This window comes from Rhodnius prolixus, unplaced genomic scaffold, assembly GCF_049639745.1.
Source record: "Rhodnius prolixus isolate KJV_2025 unplaced genomic scaffold, Rpr scaffold_2, whole genome shotgun sequence".
NCBI classification, from domain to species: Eukaryota; Metazoa; Arthropoda; class Insecta; order Hemiptera; family Reduviidae; genus Rhodnius; species Rhodnius prolixus.
This window is the reverse complement of record NW_027411592.1, coordinates 6395881-6422126: the sequence shown is the minus strand read 5'-3', so window position 1 is coordinate 6422126 and position 26246 is coordinate 6395881. Positions and strand designations below refer to the sequence as shown.

Below are 26246 nucleotides of genomic sequence, written 5' to 3'. Positions count from 1 at the left end.
TTAAACAAATTTTTGGTAACATACTATTACCATGCTTCTACTTGCTCTCACTCTATCGTTTATTCTTATCAAGTAAATACAACCACTCGGCATTTCATCTAACTTAATTCGTGTGATTGTGTTTTCATCGACCTAGGCTACAACATTAATCCAGTGCAGATTCAACAACTCTGATGACATAAATTCTTGCACCAGCACCAGAAAAAGTTTGTGTTTCAGACGTACCTGCAGGCTGCCTTCCCCAAAGCAAACGAAGCATTCCACATCAATTTCCTCCTCTACAAGATGATGCCAACTGAGAATTATTTTCGTTTCAGCAAACTAGATACTCGCGAAAATGGATTTAATTTTTATATTTTGATAAAATAAAAACAATTCATTTGTAGACTAGAAAATTTAAAAATATATATATATAATTATAGAATAACGGACAGGAATGGGATTCATTTTTAGCTGATCCCTAGCGATACTGCGATTGGATCAGAACTCTTTCTTTTTGAGGAGAGAGGCTAAACTGGATAAACTAATTTTGAATTTTGAGCTTTTTCCTCAGACAGTTTTTAGACCAAAAGCACCTGGTAGACCTCTGCCGTTGAATGACCTTTTTTTTACGATAAAATGTTTACAAATACGGTATTTATAAAAACCTAGTCAAGGAAAGAAGGGTATTGAATTGTGAGATAGGTTCAACATGTAAAAAAATTTGACCATATTTCTCAAAGTGCAAACAAATTTGGGTGGTTAAATCAACATAATTAATTTGTAATCTTAAAAAACGCACAAATTTTTGTGTCTACACAAAAAAATAAATAAATGTATAAATAAATAATAAAAAACTAGTGGGGATTTGATTAAATATGTAGTTTTGACAGTCCTAGATCTGTGAATTAATTTCTACCCAAAGAGACAAAGAACGACTGTCACACTAAAGAATCACTCAAACTGCTTTCTTGCCTATCGTACAAGCTGTTCCTAGCATGTTCTGCTTAATTCTTTTCCGTGGTTCTTAACCTATTTGATTTGCTTTTATGGTATTTTTCTATTGATTTTTTTTAAATGCATATTTAAGGTCATTGTGCGCCCGGAGCTTTTTTCTGTGCACTTCAAGAAGCTGTTAGAAGAAAATAGGGGCAGACAGTTGGATTGCGTTTTGAATGAGTGGCACAGTTGGATTTTGCCTATGGCTGCTCTAAACCTAATGCTTCCAATAGTCTAGCGATTTACCAAACAAATCGTTTAGAAAAAGCATTCTAAGCTCTAAAAAAAATATTTTTTTTTTTTCACTTTATTTGTATATTTACAACTGCAAAGATTGTTGCATCAAGTAAATTTGATCGTACTGGTTCAGTTCTCTTGTATTGACATGGTTAGAGCAATCACCCACTGGTGAAAATCTTTCACAGTGATTTAATCACAACAGATCTCTAGGCCATTTTCGCTTCAAGCGACGAGGAGGATTGTCGAGAAGGTGAGGAGAGGAGAGTTGTTGCACAAGAGGATTAGGATGGAGAGCTAGGAGGCTGTGAAATTTGCGGTAGCGAGACTTTATTAGGTCAGTGACGAAAGGGATGAGAAGGTCAGTGTGTATTGTAAGGTTAGAGATGTAGAATGGAGCATTCAGGATTTTCCGTAGGATTTTAGACTGTAGTGTCTGCAGGCGTTTGGAGTTAGAAGATTTGGTTGAGCCCCACACTTCTGCTCCGTATGTCCATATGGGTCTTAACAGCGTCTTGTAAATTGCCAGTTTGTGATTCAAGTCGAGTTTGGATCTGCGGTCAAGTAGTCTAGTAAGTAGCTTGTAGCGTCTGTTCACATCTTGTCGTTTCAGTCGAATATGTGGGTTCCAGGTGAGTCTCTTGTCAATGTACAGTCCTAGGTATCGTACTACGTCAGCTGGAGGAATCGTTACACCGTTCAGTTGAACTGGTGGACTTGCAGATTTTCGTAAAGTAAACGTAATGTGCACGGATTTTTGTTCATTAATTTTCATTTTCCATTTTCGGAACCAGGTTTCGAGAAGATTTAAATGGATTTGAATGTTCTGATTTGCTTGTACCGGATCGGAGTGGGATGAAAGAACAGCAGTATCGTCAGCGAATGTTGAAACTATTGTATTTTGGGAAAGAGGTAAGTCAGCAGTATATATTAGAAAAAGGAAAGGGCCTAGAATGCTTCCTTGAGGGACTCCAGCTTTTATGGGTACAAAGGATGAGAGGGCCTGCCCTTGACGAACGCGGCAGTACCGATCGGTTAAGTAAGATTTTAAGATCAGATAGTAGGTGAAAGGAAGATGATTTTTAAGTTTGTGCAGTAAGCCCGAGTGCCAGACCCTATCAAAGGCCTGAGCCACATCGAGAAAGACACCAGAACAGTACTGTTTACGCTCCAAGGAAGAGGATATGGTATCTATTACACGGTGCAGCTGTTGAGTTGTTGAATGAGATGCGCGGAAACCAAATTGATGTTCAGGTAGCAATTCCTCTATTATAGGGATTAGACGCCTTAGCAGAAGCTTCTCCAGTATTTTCCCAGAAACAGGTAAAAGGCTTATTGGACGGTAGGAGCTAGGTTGCTGTGCAGGTTTACTGGGTTTCGGTATCATTTCTGCTAATAAATTTATTTTTTAAGCTACTCAGATTTTAAATCATCATTGTTTAGAGCAGCAAAGAAATATATTATTTTTTTAGCATCTAATTTATTATCTGAAATACTTGTATAGATAAATAAAATAACACGACATTTGTTTTCCCTTAAGGGATCGATTTTTGACATGAAATATGTATCAACATCGATTTTACGAAGCGAAACGTTGTTAAACGTACCAAGCATAAAAATAAATGTTTAACGTTTCTTAGCCTAACATGTTAGTTCAATTTAAGATTATATGTTATTTACTATTCTTGTCAGACATAATAGAGTCTTATTCACAATGGGATCTGTGATATTTAATAAAAGTAAATTTAAAAATTCCTTTTAGAAAAAAGAAGAAAAAAGAGATTAAGTATATAATATTGAATATAATCATGCAAAAGATATACCCACAAACCACAAAGCTAACAGTCTTTCCTTAGTAATCATATTGAATCTATAAAATTATCTGGCCGCTAATGCAATCATTCACATATAATACGTACAGTACTGCAAAAATGAATAAATAAAATTCAAGCAGGAGTTAATAATCGCAAGGATTCGTCAGAGCTAGCTGATGCTTATGGCCACAATTATAAATTTCAATCAGAGCATTGATTGTCTTTAAAAATTTCACCAATGCTTGTTGCTTTATTGTTTAGGAACATGTTTCCGCTATGGAGAAATATGTGTTTCTTGATATTCTAAAGCGTTCGCCCTACTAGCTTGTTGGGAAAATATTCCTTTCCTTCTCTTATTAAGTAATTCTCAAATCTTTTCTGAACACTCAGACTAGTAGCTGCGATTCGTCAAAGAAGTGTCCTGTAAATATCTACCCCAAAGATATTTCATCACTTTTAGAAATCTTTAATTCCTTTAAAGAATCTTTGTATACAAGAAATCTTTAAACACAGACATTCACAGCACCCAAAGGAGACGCTGGTGCAGCATCCTTCGCTCTGTAAACCACATAAATTCATAACAAACCAGGATGAAAGATCAAAGTATATATCACTAAATACAAATGCGAATCAACTTCGGCCTCAGGCGACAAACTCTTCTTTGAGTTTAAACCAGTTTTACCTAATTCAATCATTTTAGAGTAAAGTCCTTTAAAAATCTCTACTTAGTTTGCATCTAAACCACTTTAAAATCCTAACCAATTACAATGCAAAAGCCCGCGACAGGAAATTCCATATCCTCCCTTCTTAACCGACAAAGTCTCTCTCGCATAATTCTCAACAGACTTTCTTCTTCTAGATGATTAAAACTTGCCCTCCTTCGCCTGATCATCAAATCGTACAAAATAAAATAAAATAACAAAGTAGAAATTCCTTTGCTTACAATTTTTTAAAGTTCATTGCTCATGTACCCACATATTTGAATTAATTCTGATAACATTGCGTAGGATATCAACAATGAGTTTAACCTCAGATGTTGATGCGCCTTAATTTTCAAAAAATAAAAATAAATAAATAAAACTGTACCAAGTGATAACTAAGAGTCAAATACCCTTTTTCTGGCTTCTGTGCGACCTTAACAACAATGATCATTCAAACTACTTCGGGACTCATCTAGCACGTTCGAATTGTTAGGGAGAAGTTTAAAGCGCTGTGAAAACTTGCAAAAATTGCTATCATTCCTTGCTCTAACCTTCTCTTTAAATTATTTACCTAACTTATTTGAAGAAAACAACAGTGCCAGTGTTATTCCAGGGTCCTCGAGAAGGCGCTGTACTTGTTGCTTTTGTCATGGCATTGGTTCTCGAATACAATTCATTGTTTTATTTTATTGAATTTCGTTTATTTCCTCAGTTAACTTTCATGATCAGTTCTGTCATGGACCCCTTCTAAAAAGATAAAGATGATTAATTAAATATCTTTCAACCACTGCCATGTATTTCCAAGACTGAGTAGAGTTGATAAAACAACTTTAATAGATTCAATTTATCTCAACTCATCTAACCAGCTAACTCGGCAGCACAATATCATAAGATAATGTAGAATATTTGGTTAATATATTTTTTTAATTAAAAAGAAGCCCAGGTGTTATTTGCCAAAAGCCAGAGATATATTAGCATGCAAGAACCTAATATTAAACTTACTCTCAGAACTAGTGAACTAATTTTGTTCTTTCCCACAGTCTCTCTCTCTTTTTGTAAAAGTAATAGATCTTGTCTTCATTTGAAATATGAATTTCCGCCGGAAATATATATTTAGAGATTCATTTAAATAGAAAAAATTGTTTTACGCTCAACTGAATTTTACATCACGGTCGCCAGACTTGCTCCAATGACTTTATTTAAATACCTGTTCTATTCATTCTCCCGAACACCTATCACTTTTGAATGAAAACAATTCCCCAGGAAAAAAGGTTTGGGAAAGTATTCAGGGAACCATTGTATTAAAATCTTCTTTTTAGAGTATTTTCAAAATAAGGAAATTTCTAACGCTTATTAACCCCAAGTTTCTTAAACAATCACAAAGTAAAAGCTTTAGAAATAAGAGTAAAACTGGGCAGACGGAAGACTGGCAGAATAGATTTCAGAGTTATATTGTAATAAGTGTTTGATATATCCTAAAAAGCACATAATGAGCTAGGTTTTTTAAGAAGTAGAACAGGTTAAATTTGCCATTAAAGACGCAGAAATTCTCAAGTGTGGTGTCTGGAGATCGGAAATAAGTTACTTTTCGAAGAAGCCAAAACCAAACTTCATATACAATGGTAACTTTTAATATCTGTTACCATTAGTTACGGAAGTTGTTGCAATTGCGCAGATATTCGATTTTAAGTTATCACCGGATATATTCACTTTTAGTTCAATGGTTTAATCTATTGAAGGAAGAATGCCAGGACGTTGCACTCCCATCTAAAGTCTTGTTACAGAGAAATTCCATGGAAAAACATTGCGATTAATAATGCGAACTTTAGAAAATCCAGCAAAAAGATGGAAGTTGTGCGTGTCCACACCTCTTCAGTATATGTACTATTTTGGATCTCCCAAATCATAGAACTGTGAGCCGCCAATTAAGGCAAACGGTGTCCGTAGCTGTGAGATATGAAAATCATTTTACGGGAAGTGTTTGCTAAGAAAATAAAATAATTTCTTTCCATTGTTTTGTATCCTTTCCACTTCACAATCTGAAGTGACATTTCCACTTAGATCTCTTTTTATAAATATACTGTAGCGACGATGAAGTATTTGTTAATAAATCTGGCAATTGTGTACAAGAGTATTATTAATAAAAAAGAATAACAATTTAGGCTTACATCAAAGTGGAGTCTTGCCAGTAGGATCTGAGATATTTCTATTATTAAAACTCAACATCTTTATGTTAATGCGATTAAACAAAACTTTTGCCAGTTTATTAATACATTTCATATTAAATTTCATTTTTATTATTCTAAAATATTTCCTTTTAATAAATTATTTTAATTTTATAGTGTATTTAATGGCCTATATTTGAGAAGGAAAGTCATTTTTATGAAATCTTAATGTTATCTAGGCTTAAAGTATAGTGTGTCACTTTAAATCTTTCTAATTGATAGTTCTTATGTTTTTGTCCCAACTGGGAGAAATGAAGCCACTTCTTCAGGGAGGAAAAATTTGGAGGAACTGGTTGAGACTTGCTGTACATCAACTGCTAGCTCCTGTTATCGTCAATCCTCTCATTCATAACCACTTCTACATTTTAACTAGCCACTCATGCTACACAATATTGTGGTTTCAGTAGCGTAGGACTAGTAACAATAATTCCTAGAATTTTATATGGACTAGGATGTTATGGCCTCAGATTTGAATCGAGCTGGCTAGGCTTAGTTAGCCTTCAGTGCTTCAGCTGAGAGGGTTCTGGGTCTAGAACGGAATCAATGGCTCATGTACGAGAACCTGTATGGCTCATGAACTGCACACTCAAGAACCTGTATGTTTATTGAAAGTTTAAACTCACACTCGATCAGTCCTTTGGCAAAGTTGAGCGCCATTGACTGTAGAACTGTCCACACTTTTAGTTAAACAATTAACACATTAAACAAATCAATTTTATTCTGAAGATAATAAATATGCTGAAACGTTGATGCAGAAAGAAAGGTTTTTTTAAATTTATGTTCGCTCCACGAGATCCATAAAAACAACTGGTTAGTGTTATTAGTTTTTTCTTCGCTTTACGTGCCGCAGTATTACGCGATAAAAAATGTTATAAACTTGCCTTTTTTTAGTGTCTAAATTTATTTAATATTTCCTATTTACATAATTCTGATTCATTATCTAGGGTAATTTCAAAAATGAAAAACAGTGTTAATACGCAAGTTGAGGGATAATAGTTTAATTGCTTAAATCTTCTCAGAAAAATGGTTCCTCTGTTTTTTACTCTTAATACAAGTAGATTACTATAGACCAATCTCTAATTGTAGAGATAGAAATCTATACTTTTTGTACGCCAGTGTAACTGAAAAAGAGTACGTTGCGTTTATGTAAAATGCTAGAAACCCCAGTGTCTTTATAAGATGGTCCAAATGAACAGGTAGAGATTATATAAGCATGGGCTAATTATTTTCCAAGATTAATGGGTAAAGTTTGTTGGTAGGTACTGTTGGTCGATATGAAAGGATTCTATTGTAGAGCGGCTTATTGGAGGACGAAGGAAGCGGTCAAGATGGCTATTGTGCAGAGCTGCAGCAGCCTCACAAAGCCACCTACTTTATGATCACTTTAATTGGCAGAATAAGATCACCAGTTACATTAGATGCGGGATTTAGACCTTCCCGCGGCCAAGTCGGTGTTCAAAATACAGTTTAATCTGACCTTAATTGATTATTGCAAAGTAGAACCGCTTAAGGAGTATAAATTTTAGTTAAATTCTAGAATATGATCACTTCTCATCAGATTCATATCATTATGGCCGTTGATACAAAAATAGGTCTTAATAGTTTTTTTTTCTGAATTTTGGAACTTTTTGTTTAATTCCAGCCAGTATAAACCAGAATATTCTTATCTATCGGTCATTCATACCACATGATGTAATGAGTAGTTTTATGCAACGCAGTAAATCACTCGCCTCATTTTTTCAACAAATTTTTAATTTTGTTGAAATAATAATAATGATGATATTGGTTTAGTGCGTTCGGTGCTTCGGCAGTTGAGTCTTTTGCAACTGAGACTAGCCAAGTCTCCTCTTTTTGCCAGCATATCAACTTGCGATGGATACCTCCTATAGCAGCTGCTCAAGAGCTACAGTGGCCATTTCCACCTCGATATTTCTCGCTAACAGGTCTCTGGCTCGGAGATCTGAAAATAACTTTACTCATTTCAAATGGTTTTTAGCTTACATAAATAATTCCTTGAAAAAACTACTAGTCCTGATTTCTTGGGTAAGTTATTGTTAAACATAATGAGTGACATTCTCCAGACACAGAAACTGTTTTCTCTCTCTGCCTTGAACTTTGCCTCCACTTTCATAGTATTTTAAACCTGATAATAAACGCTTATCGAGATTCCTTCATAATTAAATTATAATGCAGCTTTCAATTTAAATTTGTTTTGGTAATTCATTTTATAAAAATTTTGGCAAGCGTTCAAAAAAGTAATGGGTAATATTTTTAGAAATGATCCAGAAGTAATAAATATGCCGCCCATTATTTTTATGCTGAATTGACGCAATCCTGCCCAAACTAAACTGATATGCTTAGAACTTTACACTCAGTTCCTAGTCTGAATGCAACACCGCCGATATAGTTGACACTGGTTACTACCATAATAAGTGAACAGAGATCTCCTTAGGGTCTCATGCATATTTCGCTAAAAATGTTTTCTTTTCAGGCTGTGGACAAATAATGTATGATAAACATCACTAGTTTTGACTATTATCCAAACCGATCCAAAATCGTCAATATTTATGTGGCCAATCTATTCTTTTAGAAAATATTTTGTCTTATTTGGGTATAAAATTATGGACTGATTTCAGTTCTGTTGGTGGTGGTTTTATTCATAGCAACGCTCTTCTCGCCTAAAGTGAAGGTTGAGTTAATTTCAATTTTTCTTTAATAAAACATTTGTTTAAATACCTTCCTACTTTATTTTATATAGAAGCAAACATTACTTTTATATTATTTTTTTTACCTCTTCTATTATATTTAAGGTACATTTGTAAACCTCCGTGTCGCTTTAATGCAAACAATATGAGTTTCACAATTGAATATTATTTCAGATTCTGGATTGAATACTTTCTAATTTACAAATGATTGAATCTGATGATTAAGTCAACATAGTCGGAAATGCATAATTTTATGAGCATTAGAATGTCTAATAGCGAATATAAATTATGATTTAGATGATGCGAACAAAATAGGTAAACAATCTCATGAGATGATGTTAAGGGCGAGTTTATGGATATTGTGGTGTTATTGATGAGTTCGTAGGAGTTCGTTTCCTGGGTTGTGTTGTTTTCGTTCTCTGTCTAGAATAGCCGAGACTAAGAAGTGCATTTATTGTTCTTGAACTCTCGTAGAGTTCAATTTAATTCAATTTGGGTGTGTCTAACTTTTCACTGGTTGAATTAAAATCATTTTTAGTGGATTTAGAAAAGTTCACCTTTAATGAAGTAAAGCTGGGAGGAATTGAAGGAGAACTTTAGTAATAAAGTGATCTAAAATTAATGGTTATTGAAAATTAACTATTTATTTAACTACCTAAGCTATTGCCAATTTTGGATAAACGTTATTTTACTACAATTTTTCTTTTATTATTCTTTCTTAGTTTGTCTAAAAGTTATAATTATAAAAAGTGCATTGTTTGTTTATATTTCAGTCATTATTTGTTTTCTCTTGTTTGCGTTTGAATGTTTAAAATCCTTAAGTACTCGTACCTTACTCAAATTACTTTAAAACATATTTTTATGTGAAAGATTCACCGAGAAAACGCACGATCTCATCACTTCTCTCTGCTATTCTTTTAAAAGAGTAAAAGAATAACTATGTATTTTAAATGATCTATGGACTCTTTAGAAGAATTTTTTTTTTTTTAACTTTATTTGCCATATTTACAACTACAACAAATGTTGCATCAAGTAAATTTGATGATACAGGTTAAATTCATATGAAAGTCATGTAAGAGCAACCACCCATTGATGGAACTTTTTCTCAGTGGATTGCACTCACATCAGTAGGTCCCTAGGCCACTTCCGCTTTAGTCGTCGAGGAAGATTGTCTGGAAGGTGAGGAGAGGAAATTTAAACTAAATTTATTAATATAACTGTATAATCAAATAATAAAATATTATTTTTTTAATCAGTTATACTGAACCAACAGTCTTCCTTGCAGAATAAATTTCTATTATTAGAGTGGTCAGTATTGTATTGCAGCCTTTTGTTCTCTAGGGATGTCTCCAAAATACTATCAATGCGTTACGCCTACCATAAGAAGGGTTTATTCCTAGTTCATACCTGATTCCTTTTTCTATGGATCACCTTAACAATGGAGAAACCTTTTTCCCTTTTCTCTAGTATTTCAGGCGGTGTAAAGCATGCGCTTTATTGGTTAGCCTATAAAGTTTTTATTACGAAATTCTTTATTTAGAAGGATCACAAAAACAGAAACTAGACGACAGCACATCTAGTTTAAAGCCACAGAATTCTCTCTCAGCGCAGCTCACATTATTAAAGCCTCGAGTCCCTTGGCGGCTGTAAGACTGGAATTATGGCATTTTGGAGGAATGTTTTTCTTCACCACTCTCTCATTACCAAGATTAAGTGAATTTCCTCGAAAACTTTCTAAGCTAGAGAGCTGCCCTTATAGGTGTGCCGTGTTGAATGCTTTAAGAAACCATGTTCGCTGAAAAACTTGAAATAATCCAGTAGAGCCTCTTCAAGTAAGCAAAGTAATTGCCTATTTTTTCAAGCGGGCTTTACGTCCAACTACCAATTAGGTGTCGTGGACGGAGGCGACTAGCAAACATACTTTACTGCAAATTTCTTTTATTAACCATTAAATAAAATCCAAGGCCTAAAGACCGGGAATCGAACCCAGTACCATAATGCATATTAGCTTTGCAGGTCTCGCCTCTTAACCGCTCGGCTACCGTGGCGCCTAGAGCCTCTTCAAGTTGAACGAGTCACTTCTAACTAGGAATGTTTCTTGCAGATTGCATTCATATAATTAACTGAAATAGAACTTTAGAGGAAAGCGAGCTCTCATCCGTCGCTCAGAATTGTTAAAATGACTTTTTAACGGTACCATGTTTAATGAACAACAACAAACAATTCGCTTATTAAAGAGGCACATCCGGTAGACCTATTTTGATTCAAACTCAGCTTTTATGTTGGTATCAGTGTGCGAAATAAGAAATCACCGGAAGCTTAAATTTGCTAATTTCTTAGGAACTATCATCGCATCCGCTAGATAACCTAAAGATCTGTAACAATTTATTTATTTTCAGTTTTGTTTTTTAAAAATTAAATCGTGAACTTCCTCTGGTTACAGTTTATTGAGGGCGCATGCGAATTTATAAGACTTACTTCAAAACAAACTTCGGAAGAATCTGTACAAACCACTTTTTTTGAACTCAGACGTATTTCCGAAAGATGCAAATTGTTTTTTATGCCGAGAGTACACAGTCCTGATGCCAGCAGAAAAATACACCAAAGACTTGTTAAAATTCTCCAGTATTATAATTGTCGGTGCAAAACGCAGATCAAATAGGATGGGGAAAAAACTTTTTAGTTCTGATGAAGATTAAATAAGCAATCGAAACGACGGCCTAAATAAAATTACTAACTATTCTAACCCATCCCTTCAAAGCAAAAGTTTTAAACCTAATGTCCAATTTAAAGTTTCTCTCTATTTACTTTCTAGACACAATATTAGTGTAGTAATACTTGGTGCAGAAGAATATGACCAAATTAGCTTGTTGAATCAGGTGAAGTGAGCGTTTCATACCACAATTTACTCATTGAATATTTTAATTTAAGGAAAACAAACTCTCGAAAATTGTACAGAATTTTTAGGTACCGTCTTGTTACAGAATTGCTGAATAGACCACTAATTAATACGGCTTAAATATAGCAGCACCTTTGCTCTGAACAAAAGCAATTAATCAATTAATGTTATGTTTTTAATTAGTTTTTGGCTTCTAATTTTATAATTGAATAGCTTGTTGACTGACAAGGTAATTTCTTAATTTTTGGGTTATTTTGTTTGATAGTTATTCTAGGGATGGAAGAGAATAATACATCAACACTTCACCAAATGTTATTCAGAAAATCAGAGATGACAGTTAATGTCATTCGCGCAGAATACTTGGCGCGTGAGATAGACGTAAATTAGTCCATCGGCCATTGCTCTCTCAGTTTAGATCGATAACCACAATGGCGTGAAATCTCAATATGCAGAATAATTTTCCTGATAACTTTGTCTATTATGTTATTGTCCTTGAAACTAAATACATTTTAAGCAATTATTTTAAATGATATTTGATGGTACCCATGTAATTTTAATAGGCATCATTTCTTTAGTATGGAAAGAATACTGGTATTCAATCATTCTCTCATCAGCTTCTTATTATTTCAAAAGTTCGGTTGAGACATAAGTCTTCACACATAAAACTTATATAAGACTACTTCTCAAGTGTGGATGGTGAGATTGTGTATTTATGAGATAAATATTTGTGGATTTGTTCTCTAAGTAACTGAAGTCATGGAAAGTCGAATATTAGTCCGACTGCAAACTACGGGATTTTTGGCAACGTCTGGCAGGTTTTGTGATTCCGACTCATTTCAACAATATTTTGAAATGGGTTACTAAATTTCCTGAAACAGCAGAAACTTTATCTAGAGTAAAGCAAGTCTTGATCCAGAACGCCGTCAATTATTTTACTCTTGAAACTGGATTCATACACCAGGATCTGTAAACTCTCAAGCGATTTAGGTGAGTTTCCTGCAGTAGGTAACCACCACCTGCTGGCACGAAGCTGGCAATGGATACACCAGAAGAATAATCGGATGTCTTCTATATCAGTTTTAGGGCCAGCAGTTCACAATCATGTGTATGTAAAGTTTACTTGTGTTGGCAAATTGGCAATCCGAACAAACTAAAACAATAGATGATCAAGCCATTCAGCATCCTCCGAAGAAAGAAATAGGAGAAAAGTATGCTGCGTTTGCGAGGGTCTTAAAGGTTAACCTTCATTAAAGTTGGAAGCCCCATAGACTTTTGTTAGCACCTTGATTGATAGATGATCTTTATTCGACAGTTTTTATTAAAGAGAATTTATTTTCTTTCCAAACTGATTAGTGTTAATGCTAGAAGATTGTGCTTTATTTTATTTTTACTTTTTGTAAATATTTAGTGTCAGCTCGCTATAGACTGAAACCCAAAATTCACATAATAGTCTTATACAAAGGAAATTGCTTAAAAGCAACCATTAAGTCATCCATTAAAAGTTTAGAGCAATTTTTTAAAATGAAGATTTATTATATTATTTATGTCTAATAATAGGTCCACAAGGTCGTTGTGACTCCGGTTGAAAGCTTCATGCGATTCCGGAGGTCAGGCGGCAAGTCAACCCCTCTTCCTCGTAGTGTGGACTGGTAACGCGGCATTTGTTGCGGCTAACGGGGCTCTGACGGGTCGGTGTGTCTCCCCCATCGGCTTCCCTCCTTCTTCTATCTCCCCATCCTTTAATCCTTTCTTGTACCCCTACTGCCAATCCTTGCGTCTACCCCCTTATCCTTTGATCCTATCTCTCCCTTTCCTGCCTCTTGAATCCCTACCCAAGCCGAGATGGGGACTCGTGTCGAGGCTGAATGCGTACAGGGTAGTAAAATATATGTGCGGTAACGATCACCTTGGGGCACCGGGCGAAACCCCATTGTATTGTAGCCTTCCTGTGGCAGTGGGGGTCTGTCACAGGTGACCGTCTATCCCCCACTTCTCGTGGGAACAAGATGAGTAATTACAAAAAACTAGATTGTAAAACGACAGCCAGTGGTGTTCCTCAGGTTACTGAGGAAGGAACACAGGCTGGGATAAAACCAAAAGGGGAAAGAGTGAAAGGCCCTAAGACGGATGTGGGACTACAGGGAACTTCTTCTGGAGGGAGCGGCAACGCAGACCCTCCAGGTAAAGAGGCAGTCACTGGGGTCTCCCAGAAGTTGAAGGGTATTCACATTACACCTAGGAAGCCGAGTGGTGCTCAGCGGAGAAAGCTAGCTAAGCTTAAGGCCGCTGAGGCTGGGAAGGAGTGGATTCCTGGGAAAGACTGGAGGGAAAGGGGGAAGGGGCAGAAGACCTCCAGAGTAGTAAACCAGCCAGGTGGGCAAGGTATAATTCCTTCGACCTCCTCGGATGGGGCAGGCATTGGGAAGGAGGTGAGAGTCGTTAGTTCTCTCCCTCCAGAAACAAGTCAGACCCCTAAGAGGCCTAGGTCGGAGGTCAGTACTCCAAGTTCGCCATCGGGGAGGGCGGTGGCACAGGGTAGCAAGAGGGTGAAACTCCCAGAGGAAGGGCCTACGTGCTCTTTCAGGGACGCTCTCTGCGCTCAAAAGATGGCCATCGTTCTTGACTCCCATCCGAATGACTTTTTGTCGGAGGAGCAAGCGGATCTTCTTCAACAGAAATTGGTGGAGGAGATCTGTAGTGAGAAATGTACTGGCAGCATCGGACCCCGGTTTCGGAGCTGCTTTCTCTCCAAAGGTGCACTCATTCTCGCTTGCGAGGGTGAGGATGCGAGACTTTGGTTAGAGAGGGTGGTTCCGGAGCTCCGGTTGGGTGAGGGAGCTAAGCTGAGGGTGGGTCCTGCCAGAGATATCGTGAGGGCGGCTAAGGTGGCTATGTGGGTACCTGGTGCTCTCAAGAATACCACTCCGTCCGTTATTTTGGACAAGCTGCTCGTTCAAAACGAGGGCTTGGATATAGCGGAATGGAGGCTCCTAAATAGGAAAATCGAGCCCAAGGGTCAAACTCTTGTGTTCGAAATATCGGAACAGGCCCTGAGTAGGTTGAAGGGGACTAACTTCGAGGTTTTTCTAGGACTCGAAGTGGTCAGACTCAGGGTAGTTTCGAAGACTTCTACTAGTGCTGCAGCTCATGACCCCCCTGAATCGATGGAGGTTGCTTCAGGTGAACCTCCATCACAGTAGAGGGGCGTCTGCAGCTCTAGTAAAATTCATCGAGGAGGAAGATATCGCCATTGTCCTCATCCAGGAACCCTGGCTGGTACGGGGGCGAATTGCAGGACTTGGCGAAGCGAAAGGTAAGATTTATTATGACCATAACCTTGACAATCCCAGGACATGTATTTTTGTTAGGGAAAACATTACCTCTTTACTGCTAATGGAATTTTGTTTCAGAGACCAGACTGCAATAAAGGTGAAGCTACATGTGGATAAGGAGGCCAGGGAGATTGTCGTGGCCTCGACTTACCTTCCATATGACTCTACAGTCCCTCCCCCATCGGAGGAGATGCAGTATCTGACCAATCGGTGTAGGGAGAGAGGACTGCAACTACTGATTGGGTGTGATGCTAATTCCCATAACAAGGTATGGGGCAGCTCAGGAACCAATCAGAGAGGTAAGTATCTTCTGGACTTCATTAGTGCGAATAATTTGCATGTTATAAATGAGGGAGAAGAACCCACCTTCCACAACTCTATTCGTAGGGAAGTGATCGACCTAACTTTGGGAACTAATTTTGTATCGACCCTTGTTAGGAACTGGCATGTGTCGGGGGTCCCCTCACTTTCGGATCACATGTACATTAGGTTCGACATTGGGTTTGACTGTAAGGAGGTGGTTACTTACAGAAACCCTAGGAGAACAGACTGGGACTCGTTTAGACGGGATCTCAGCGCAAACATTGGTACAGTCAACAATAACTTTAGGACCCGGATGGACATTGATGAAGCTGCTGAGAGACTTCAGGGCGTCATCAAGGAGGCCTACTGGGAGAATTGTGCGGAGACAGTGATAACATCTAACAGGAAAGTAGGCTGGTGGAATAACCAGCTGAAGGAGCTCCGCAGTAAAGTTAGGAAACTGTTCAATGTAGCTAAAAGAAGGGGTACATGGAAGGAGTACCGTGAGGCCCTAACTTCTTACAACATAGCCATTAGAAAGGCTAAAAGAGATGCTTGGAGGAAGCTCTGTGAAGAGGTAGAGATGACCTCGGAGGGGGCTAGGCTCCATCGCATAATATCAAAAAGTCCAGGGGGTGCCCTGGGTACCATCAGGAACGAGGAAGGGATTTTTACCAAATCGGGGAGAGACACATTGGAGTGTCTCATGAGAACTCATTTTCCCGATTCGAAGGTAATTGAGTCAGGACAGCATGGTGAGGATACTCTGGGACCCGATAGGTGTCGGGGGACCAGGGAAACCTGGGCCGTGGCTAAATACTGCATTACCTACAATAAGGTGGTCTGGGCTGTAAATTATTTTAAGCCCTATAAATCCCCGGGTCCTGATGGCATTTTCCCTGCCCTTTTGCAGCAGGGGAAAGATTTAATTACTCCTATTTTATGCAGGATAATGAGGGCATGCTTGGCACTCAACCATGTCCCTAGGGCATGGAGGCCTGTAAAAATTATCTTTATTCCAAAGCCTGGGAAGAGAACTCATACCCAGGCGAAGGAATTTAGACCAATTAGTCTAACATCGTTCATGTTGAAGGTGCTAGAAAAACTGATTGATATGTATATTAAGGAGGTGGCTTTAAAGCAACGGCCTCTGCATGCCAATCAGCATGCCTACCAAACAGGCAAATCTTGCGAGACAGCCCTCCATTGTCTGGTTAAGGAGTTGGAGGCTTCGGTATTTTGCAAGGAAACAGCTGTGGGCGTGTTTCTGGATATTGAGGGTGCCTTCAGTAACACTACCTACAGTTCAATTGCCTTGGCGATGGATAGACATGGCGTAGAGTCCACTGTTTCAAGATGGATCTGTAACATGCTATCGTCAAGGAGAATCACAGCGACCCTTTTTGGGGAATCGCTGGAGTTAACGACAGTTAGGGGGTGCCCTCAGGGGGGGGTTCTATCCCCGCTCCTTTGGTGTATGGTCGTAGATGAGTTACTTGAGGTGCTAGACCTTCGTGGGTTCTCGGTCCTTGGCTATGCAGATGATATTTCTGTGGTGGTCAGGGGTAGACATGAGACAATCGTGGCTGAACTCATGCAGGAAGCTCTCAAGGTTATAGAAAATTGGTGTAGAAGGGTAGAGCTTTCAGTGAACCCTTCTAAAACTACTCTGGTTCCCTTTACAAGGAGAAGGGACAAGGAGAGCTACAAAAACCTTCGATTTTTTGGTAAAACTCTGGATGTGTCGGGTGAGGTCAAGTATTTGGGCATTGTCCTGGATACCAGACTCACTTGGAAGGCGCAGATTGAGAGAGTTACATTAAGGGCTAAACAGGCCCTTTGTGGAATAACTAGAACCTGTGGGAAGACATGGGGTCTTAGCCCAAAGATGACCCACTGGCTCTATACACGTACAGTCATACCTATCATCACCTACGGTTCAGTGGTGTGGTGGAGGAAGACTGAACAATAGACGGCAATTAAGGCTCTAGCAAGGGTGCAGAGACTGGCCTGTCTGATGATCACGGGGGCCTTTAGTAGCACCCCTACTGCGGCGCTGGAAGTACTTCTGGGGTTGGCTCCGCTTCAATATGTTATTCAGGCGGAGGCAAGGGCCAGTGCGTACAGAATGGCGAGCAATGGGCAATGGAGGCGTATAAGTTCCTGCATTGGCCATATGATTATTTCAGATAAGGTCGACCCTGGGCCGGTTATTGACATGGCAGGGGACAGTATCTGTCCTAAATACAGTTTCGAGACTCCTTTTCAGGTGTGTATTAAACCGAGGACTGAATGGAGGGTAAACTGGACGGATCAGTACCGGAAGGGAGGCATTTGGTTTACCGATGGCTCCAAGATGGACTGTGGGACTGGGTCTGGAGTGTATGGGGTTAAACCCGAGGTACTCATTGAGAGATCTCTTGGGAGATACGCCACAGTCTTCCAGGCCGAGGTTTTTGCTATTAAAATATGCGCTGAGGAAAACCTGCGGATGGAACCTAGAAATAGGGAGATTCGCATCTTTTCGGACAGCCAGGCTGCACTGAAGGCTCTCGTATCCTTCAGAATCACCTCTTCCCTGGTCTGGGAATGCAGGAAGGCCCTGGAACTACTGGCGCGGCACAACAAAGTTCGGTTGGAATGGGTGCCGGGTCATGTGGGTATTGAAGGGAATGAAAAAGCTGATTATCTGGCCAGGAATGGGGCTAACACTCCTTTCATCGGTCCAGAGCCTGTCCTGGGGATCACCAGGGGTTCGGTTCGCGCGGCTCTCAGAGATTGGATCTGGAGGGAGCACGAAAAGAACTGGGTGATGTGTCCTGGGGTTAAACACAGCAAGACCTTGATGCCTTGGCTGTGTAAGCAAAGATCCAAAGAGACCCTGTGTTTGGGCAGAAATCAGATTACTCTGATTACAGGCCTATTCACGGGGCACGGTAGGTTCAAGAAGCATCTGCGCAAGGTGGGGCTTATCAGCTCGGAGCCGTTGTGCAGATTATGTCAGGAAGAGGAGGAAACGGCCTCTCACCTGTTGTTCGATTGCGTTGCAATCGAAAGTTTGCGCTATGAAACCTTTGGAACGTTGAGGCCGAAGGAGATAGTAGCGCAAAAACAACTAGTAGGGAAAGTCCTTGACCTCTTTAGGAGGGGAGGGTTCGCCTACTAGAACTAAGAAGGGATTGGCACAATAAGTCTTCTGTGGCTGCGGTGCCTTGGGGTATAGGTCCCGTCCCAACTAATATCTTATCTTATCTTATGTCTAATAATGCAGGTTACAACGATCTTAAAGAACATGATTTTTTTTTTCTCATGTCAAAACTGGGGTAAATCTATTTTTTGACCAATCACTTCTCGAGTCTTTAATTTTCAACGGTATTTCTTGAGTAAATTTTTTTCTGAAGTAAGCGAACAAATTGTAGAAATGGTGGATATTTAAAAGCATTGATTAAAGAAATTTTAGATTTTTCTCTTTTCCCTCTTTTTTAATCTGAGCAGCATATCTAAATTCTAATTTTAATTTGGTGATTTCGGAGTGCGCCGTCTCTATCTAACCGCCCACATATCTTTGGACAGAAATTTTCATTAGTTAATTTCGATACCGCAATACTTCGCTGCAAATATCCTATTTTTTTAAAAGAGAGAAGAAAATTTCACTATCAATTATGATCTTTAATCGTGTTATGAAATTTACTTTCAACGGATCTACACTGACTTTCCAATCACTTAAGTTCTTGAGGAAATTAAGGCAGAACTGAATAATTCTGTCAAACATTGAAAACAGAAGTTAAATGTTGAAAATTGATTACACAAAATGTTACATCTGCGTAAGTATTGGTACTTAAGATTCTTCCACGATTGACTGGGCATAATTTTAATTTCTTAGGTAGCTGTCAAGCATTTATAATACTGTTTAATTTTAGAAATGTAGATTGAGATACAGAAGTAACTTGGACATGAATCTCTCTCAAAGCATTATCATTCTCGATCTCAACTAACTTGTTCTCATATTGGCTTCATATTTGATTAATAAAGCAACAAACTTGACTACTGAAGGTGCAGCATTTTTTATAACTTGTTGTATGGTTTAATTTGTATGGTTTCAAACGTTAATACTTTTTTCGAACAGCATCAATTCTCCTCCTTATAAGGGCTAGAAAATGATGGAAATATGATGTGACAATTTATATTTTGAAAAACGAACGTTGCGCGATTATCCGCCGATATGTTGTGAAGAGAGCCAGCAGACTTACAACATCAAGACCGTCTTGTCAATAAAGATGCTGTTTAAGTAGCAAATGGTCTACTGTTATGAATCACTTGCTTGATGTTTGAATGAAAAAGCCAAAGCTTTTTCAGAGACTCCGAAACTTTCTTTTTTAAGAGAAATGGTTTTGAACTGTTGGCCGCTTTCCACTCTTGACGTTTTGATTCTTTGATAGAACATTGGCAGAGTCTAACAAGTTATGGTACAAGATAACAGCCATAGCAAGACTCTACATTCGTCAATCTTCCTAACAGAAGTAGTTCTCACGCAAGGTTAACTTCGTCTTTTCATCCAGCCAACAAAAAATGAGAATGAAGAATCCCACAACACTAGCTAGATAAATTTTGTATAATATTTGATAAACTATAATTCAAACTGGTCGGAAGTTTGTCATTTAAGAAACAAAACAAGTAATACTTCTATTCGTACCGTACTTCTAACCGTATTGTGTCTGAAGGAAATGTTTTCCTCTTTGGATAAAACAAGCAACTAGAAGTTGTACATTGGAAAAAAGATTGGTTCAAGCCATTACTTTGTTCCCGTACAAGATGGTTCATAAATTTAAAAGATAATAACAAAGTTCCTCTATAATGAGAGGTTTACAACCGACTTATTGAAAGAGGATAGAAAGTATAAAAATAGGGGATGCAAGATGGAAAACGTATATTTTCTCTAAAAAAAGAGAAATTTCCTCGCCTGGACCGAGAAAAGCAGTAAGAGGCACTAAGAGGAAAATTGAAAATCTCTACTGCCCCAGTTTGAAAAATTTGTAAAAAATTGAAACAAAATTTTGGCTTGTGGAAACCTATTTTGAATTTGATGGTTTTAGGTGGAAATATGATGAGTGAAATCTGAAATGAATAGATAATTAGTGAAAGAAGAGCTACTTACCGAACATTGGCGAGCGTGTGCCTTCTAGACTTGAGGTACCTATTGTGGTATTTATGCAGATCAGTGAGCGCACCTTGTTCGGCCTGCATTTTCCTTCGCTTTCCCTGATCACCTCCACCACCACTACTACACACACTTCGATCTGCGGCCGAATCCGCCGAAGAAGTCTTCACTTCTCGTAAACGTCTAGTGGCTTCTTCTTCGTCCTCCTCTTCGAGTATGTCTTCTAAACAACGACTCCTTTCTAAAGATGAGGATTCCGTGGCGGCCACTCCGCCCGGGCCAACTAATATCACTTTGGAAGTAGATGCGCCACCGCCAGCTACAGTCACAGGGGAGGGGTCGGGGGCCGACCCGCCGCCTCCCCCCCCGAGACACTTACAGCCGCTGGCACCCAAGTCTCCTGCCGCCCGCTCACTATCCCCCCAACATTCCAGTCCTCGGCCACACCATCCGTTCTCCTGGTCAGTCGTCAGTCTCGCTGCCTGCCCTCACTAACTGGCTAGTGGTGAAAAGCGCACCAAGTCGCCGCTCTTTCAACCCATAACACCTGCCGCATTGTTCCTTCATTATACATTTTATTTCGCTAAATCAAAACATGTGCATTTCTGCAACCAGCCAGCCAGCCAGCCTCTAATTCACATAAAATTTTAAATCAAGATTGCTATCACCTTTTAAACTTTAGACATTAACGATCATAACAAATTTCATTTATCAAGTGTATTTCGATTAACGGCAATATTCCTCGTAAGAAATTTTACTGTCTCACATTTTTCAGTTACATGAAATGATTATGTATTTAAGTGGCCCATAAAATGCGTTAAGTCCCATCATAAAATGTGATCTTTAGGAAGCCGTAATTGCATAGGCTATCTGTAATTTTAACTGCTGTAGTATGAAGTAGTCGGATGCATCTAGGCCAAATTTTTAACAATTAACTATAAAAGTCAAGTTACCGAATAACTAAGTTCTTTTGACCTAGTTAAAATATTTAATTTTAAAATGAAATTGCTCAAAAAAAAAAAAAATCAAAACATCTTCTACCCAAAAAACTCTATTGTTGTTCGATTCCTTTAGCCACAATATTGGCTATACAGTGTTTATACTGAAAATAAATTCATCTGAATGTGAGCTTTAGTAAGAGTGGATTATCTGTGGTATTGAACTAGATTTTCCTTCAGGTAAGCTAAAATCGAAGCAATTCCTCAGACATAAACTGTCACAGAAGGTACCAATTTGTGTCTTGTTTACAGGACCGTTAGTTACGTTTTGTCTTAATGGACGTTTTAAAAACAAGAAGGATATTCCTTTCTTAAAACTAGAGGCTTAGCTACCAAAGGTAGTGGGACCTAAAATATTTTAGGCACATAGCTTTTATTAGTTTTTTGTCCTCCTAATCTAATTTTAGCGCTCAATACAGCCTTCTTTTGATGGCTTAATTCATTTTGAACAACGTGCTCTTCCAATAATCGGAGCCCTAACGCTTGAAAAGTATCGACTACAATAAGTTAACAACTTGACAGACTGGAGATTGCTAAGGGCCAATTGTTCTGAAGTTCTCGAAATGAAGCACCCATCGAAGGTTATATCTCGGTCATTAAAACTGGGAAACTTCACTAAGTTCAGTTACCATCTTTCCAATAATTCCTTCTTTATTTTAAAGATATCATTACTTGTTTTTTATCCGCATTAATGAGTAATTTTGTTTTTATTTTTGAGCTTCGAATCAAAAGTTACAGTAACAGGTTGAAAATAAAATCGCCTGGATCTGGACTTAAATAGTGAGATAGAAAATAAAATTACTGGATGAAAAAATTGAGGCTTTGATTGAAAATGAAATTCTTTTCGATATTGTCAAATAGAATCTCTGGCGTTCATTTAACTCAGTTAATTGAGAGGAATGTTGGCCAATAAAAAGCAAAGGTAATAAAGGTAATTTTTACAGCCTACCAAGATAAATAAACCCCCTTACGGCCTTGTAACACACCCAACAAAATGTCTGTCAGAGGCTTCACATTGTAAAAGAATTCAAACATATGGTAATTTCATGTGTAATGATAACTTTTTTAAGGAAATTAGCTTTATGACTATATCTTTCACAATCGATGTCTTTGTGGGCTTAGGTAATTTGGATTACTTTAGTTACTTTCCTCGCAAGATGGACTTTCTTTAATATTCTTCCTTTTCCGAAGCAAATTTTTGACGTTTCATAAACGCCCAATAAATTTGCCTTAAATGTTTTATAATTTGATTTATAAGGTACATAGTGCATCTACATTTCTGTAGAAATACTAATACCTACTTCTAATAAAAAGAGACGTCGGGATGTTATCCTACAACTCCGGTGAAACTTCAAGGTTAAGATTTTTTGCTAAAACAAAACTGCACCTTCTGCCTATGGATACTGTTAATTTATCTTGGTAGATACAGTTATTTAGGAAAAATAATAATTAAAAATCAACTCTTAAGTAAAAAATTTTCATTTGAAATTTCGGAGTGCACTCCACAATTCAGAAAGTAATTTTCAAGTCTTTTTCCGAGACAGTTTTGAAATAATGTTATATCGCCAATTCAAAATAAAATTTTATTTTAACAACTATATTGCACGATTAAAATAAATTATATGGGAATTTAGAAGTAACGCAATCGATGAAAGCTCTATGATGTAGCATTAACAAACGCGCTTAAAGTTAATGTTGCTCATTACTAAACTACACTGCGTGATGTAGATTTAAATTATTATCATACCAACTGGTTAACATGATCCAAACGCTCTAGTTGTGCTGTTAAAATGAACTTACCAGCGAATTATATAAAAAGGAAGATTGGATATATCGTACGGTAAACGATCATACTAAAATATTGCTAGTAAAGTGTCAAATGTTTGTCTAACAACACTTGCTTAGAGAACGTTTTAATAATCATGAAGAAATACAGATCTCAAGTAAGAGTTGACTTTTTCTTTAAATTACACAGGGAATGGAGATGTATTCATTTCTCTAACCTCTCGTCTGCTTTAAAGTTGAAATGGAACAAAGGGAATTTAAAAATGACCGAATTACCAAAGACGTTCTTGAAGAAGTTCTTTTTTTATTTGTAGTTTAAATCGCAATAGATTTTATAAAAATCTGCAGTACAGTAAAGGTCACTTAATAACCACACGATAATAAGAAATGTTGGAAGGAAAATAATGCAAGAATTTAGCTGCGTTATGTTTATTGATAAGTATAGTTAGCTAAACGGTGTCCGCGCTCCCTTAATCCAACTATTTTAAGCTTATTCTCGAACAAGCACCAGAAACTTCAAGGCGAGTTAGTAGTAGTAGTAGTAGTGTCTCACGCTACCAAACTTAGGTAGCTGCATGATATTGGAATGGTGCCTAAACGCTGCAGGACTATTCTCCAGGAATTGTCACATTGGCCAAAGATACATTGTTTGGGAGTTAGTCTTCAAGTGATTTTCAATCTAAAAAGCGAATGTAATTTTGCCCTTAAAAGTGCATATTATGCAATCGCTCAAAATTTATGTTGTGCGTTATGCTGACATAGTCTGCTCTTCCTGTGCCTAAAAAAAAAAATTCTTGTCAAAAATATAGAATTCGGATAACGGTGGAACTTTGAAGCGAAGGTAGATTTCAAATTGGTCCCTGATGGCTTCAGGTCCTCTGAAACCGAAAAAATGGATTTAACAAATTGTTCTGCATCTGAGTCCGAGTGTACATTTCTACCGTAACTCCAAAATAAAAATCGCAGAGATTAGGTGCTAACACAGAAAGCTAAAAAAATAGATACAGTTCAAAATCAGCGACCGATCTCGAAATTTAAAAAAATCGAAATTAAGAGTAATTTTTTAAATTATGAATTAAAGAATAGCCATATGAGAATGTCACATGAGTGTTATATCTTGATTATTTTTCAGATTGCAACGATATGTTTTACTAAGCAATACCCAAATTTAAGCACTAACTTTATATTTAATTGAGAGAATATAATATTAAGAACGGAATCTAAAATTACCTAATATGAGCAGATAAAAATTCAATTAAAGCATTTAATAAGGAACTAAATGGAACAATAGAGGAACAAATCTTGATTAGGGGACGAGAGGCGATCTGAAGAGAAGATTTATCGCAGCCACTCGCCTCACAGGGAGCTTTTAGTGACGTAACAGGAGGAGTTGCGGGGCGACAAGGTGATTAGCTAAGCAACACTCTGTGCCCGCAGCCACGTTAAGAAAACAGATAATTGTTCCGCCTTCCAAGTTCCATGAGCTTCTAGTCGCCAACAGTTTTTCCCTCAACATGAGGTCCAACTATATCGATTGCAGCTTTTCCCTTCCTTTATTACGCGTTCGGTTCTATTATTCAACAAGTTGTATCGATTATAGTATTAAAAGTAAGTGTCAGCTGCCTGCTTTCTAAATCCTTCCTAACTAGCTAGCTTTTATTAGAAATGTCTCACGTTAACTACATTTAATAAAAGGTAGTCCTAAATAACGAAAATTTGCATTAATGATTAATTTTTAATAGTCACGTGGTGTAGGAGACGAAGTGAAAAGGCGAAGAAAAGCGTCAAGGATTTGCCACCAGGTTTTGTTGCAGTTTAAGCTCTTTTCAAAAAAAAAAAAAAAAAAAAAATTTATTCCAATGGGTAATATTACCCTTCTTAAAGAACATTGGATCACACCCAGAAATTAAAGCAAAAGATTGAGACCATATAAATGAACATCTGAAGAAGAGCCACTGAGGAAACTTAAGCTGGATAGATTAAGAAATTTAGTTAGTTGGCGAAAGAGTAGATCTTCAAAAGAAGAGTTTAGAGGACTTAGTTTTTGATAACTAACTTTAATTTTCTTGTAGATGAGCAACTATAACATCATCAGAAGGGAAAAGGTTAGTTCTGCCATCGACATAGGTGAAGTTAGTTGTGTTAGGATGTACTGGGGATCTGCAACATTTACTGCGAATAGAAGTATGACCAAGCATGCTAGGCTGGGAAATATAGAAGAAAAAACGTGGACAACCAGAAACAGAAAAGAATTAATTAAAACTTTTAACTGCCTAACACACGCATGAAATCCATAATGAGTTCGACAAAACTTTTGTTTATTACACAACTAATGTCTTCATCAAGCATGGGAAGAACCGTAAAACAAAAATAGATAATTATTAAAAAAACAAAATTTAGAGAGAACAATTTAAATTTCAATACGTAACAGTCGCCTAAAAGCTAGGAAGCGTTAGGATGAGAGCCCGTGAGAACATCAGGGAATTATTTGTGACCAAGTTTTATTACTTTCTAAAAAGTTATCTTCAACGCGAACTTTAAAATGACTAATATTTGGGAGAGCAAGTTTTTTTTAACTTTCTCTTGTTTGTTATTATAATTATGCACAGCGCAACCTAAACAGGAAAGATGTTATGACTACTCAAAAAGAAATAAAAAACATTCCAGCGTAAATTAATCCATTAGGTAAACATTAAGGGAATCTTGGTTTAATAGATTACAGTTTTATATCGATCAGCAAGTGTGCTCGCTTGAGGCACATTAGAAAGGCAGGGAAATACTGAAGAAAAGTCTTGGACTTGACCGGAAAGAGAAACCAATGAAGTATGACTTGAGGAAGAGGTAATTAAAATTTTACCTCTCTTAAATACATCCACAAACCATGAAGAGTAACATTGCATGAGTTATTTATTCGACCATGAGTAATTAATGCATAGTCTTATAGACTTCTCAAGAGATTATGGTTCTGGTAGCTATGCTGAGTTATAGAGCAGCAACTGCTCTTTAGCACATGCAGAAATGGAAGATTAATTCTCTTTAGCAAGAGATCTCTTGGTTAGGGTACCTTTCTAAAATTTTAATGAATAATTGTGTGAGGTACATCTTTCCTTT

The 26246-nt window shown here is 37.5% G+C and overlaps 2 protein-coding genes across 6 annotated transcripts in view; one reads left to right on the top strand and one right to left on the bottom strand.

The window, feature by feature from the left end:
- Positions 1–26246, bottom strand: part of dnc (phosphodiesterase dunce) — a 423485-nt gene that overhangs the window by 266244 nt on the left and 130995 nt on the right. Inside the window, exon 2 of one of the 5 annotated variants that reach the window (XM_074117433.1) lies at positions 20350–20899. The exons of 2 other annotated variants lie outside the window; for them this stretch is intronic. In XM_074117433.1, the coding sequence (XP_073973534.1) occupies positions 20350–20438 (89 nt within the window). In that variant the 5' untranslated portion in view covers positions 20439–20899. Of the gene's footprint in view, positions 1–20349; positions 20983–26246 lie in introns of all 5 variants that reach the window. 2 more of the 5 variants (XM_074117434.1, XM_074117435.1) reach the window with 2 other exon arrangements.
- On the top strand, positions 13258–15089 carry LOC141448790 (uncharacterized). The gene is made up of 2 exons (XM_074117442.1): positions 13258–14872; positions 14970–15089. Exon 1 carries the CDS (start codon positions 13566–13568, stop codon positions 14757–14759), a length of 1194 nt encoding a protein of 397 aa, XP_073973543.1. The 5' UTR covers positions 13258–13565; the 3' UTR covers positions 14760–14872; positions 14970–15089.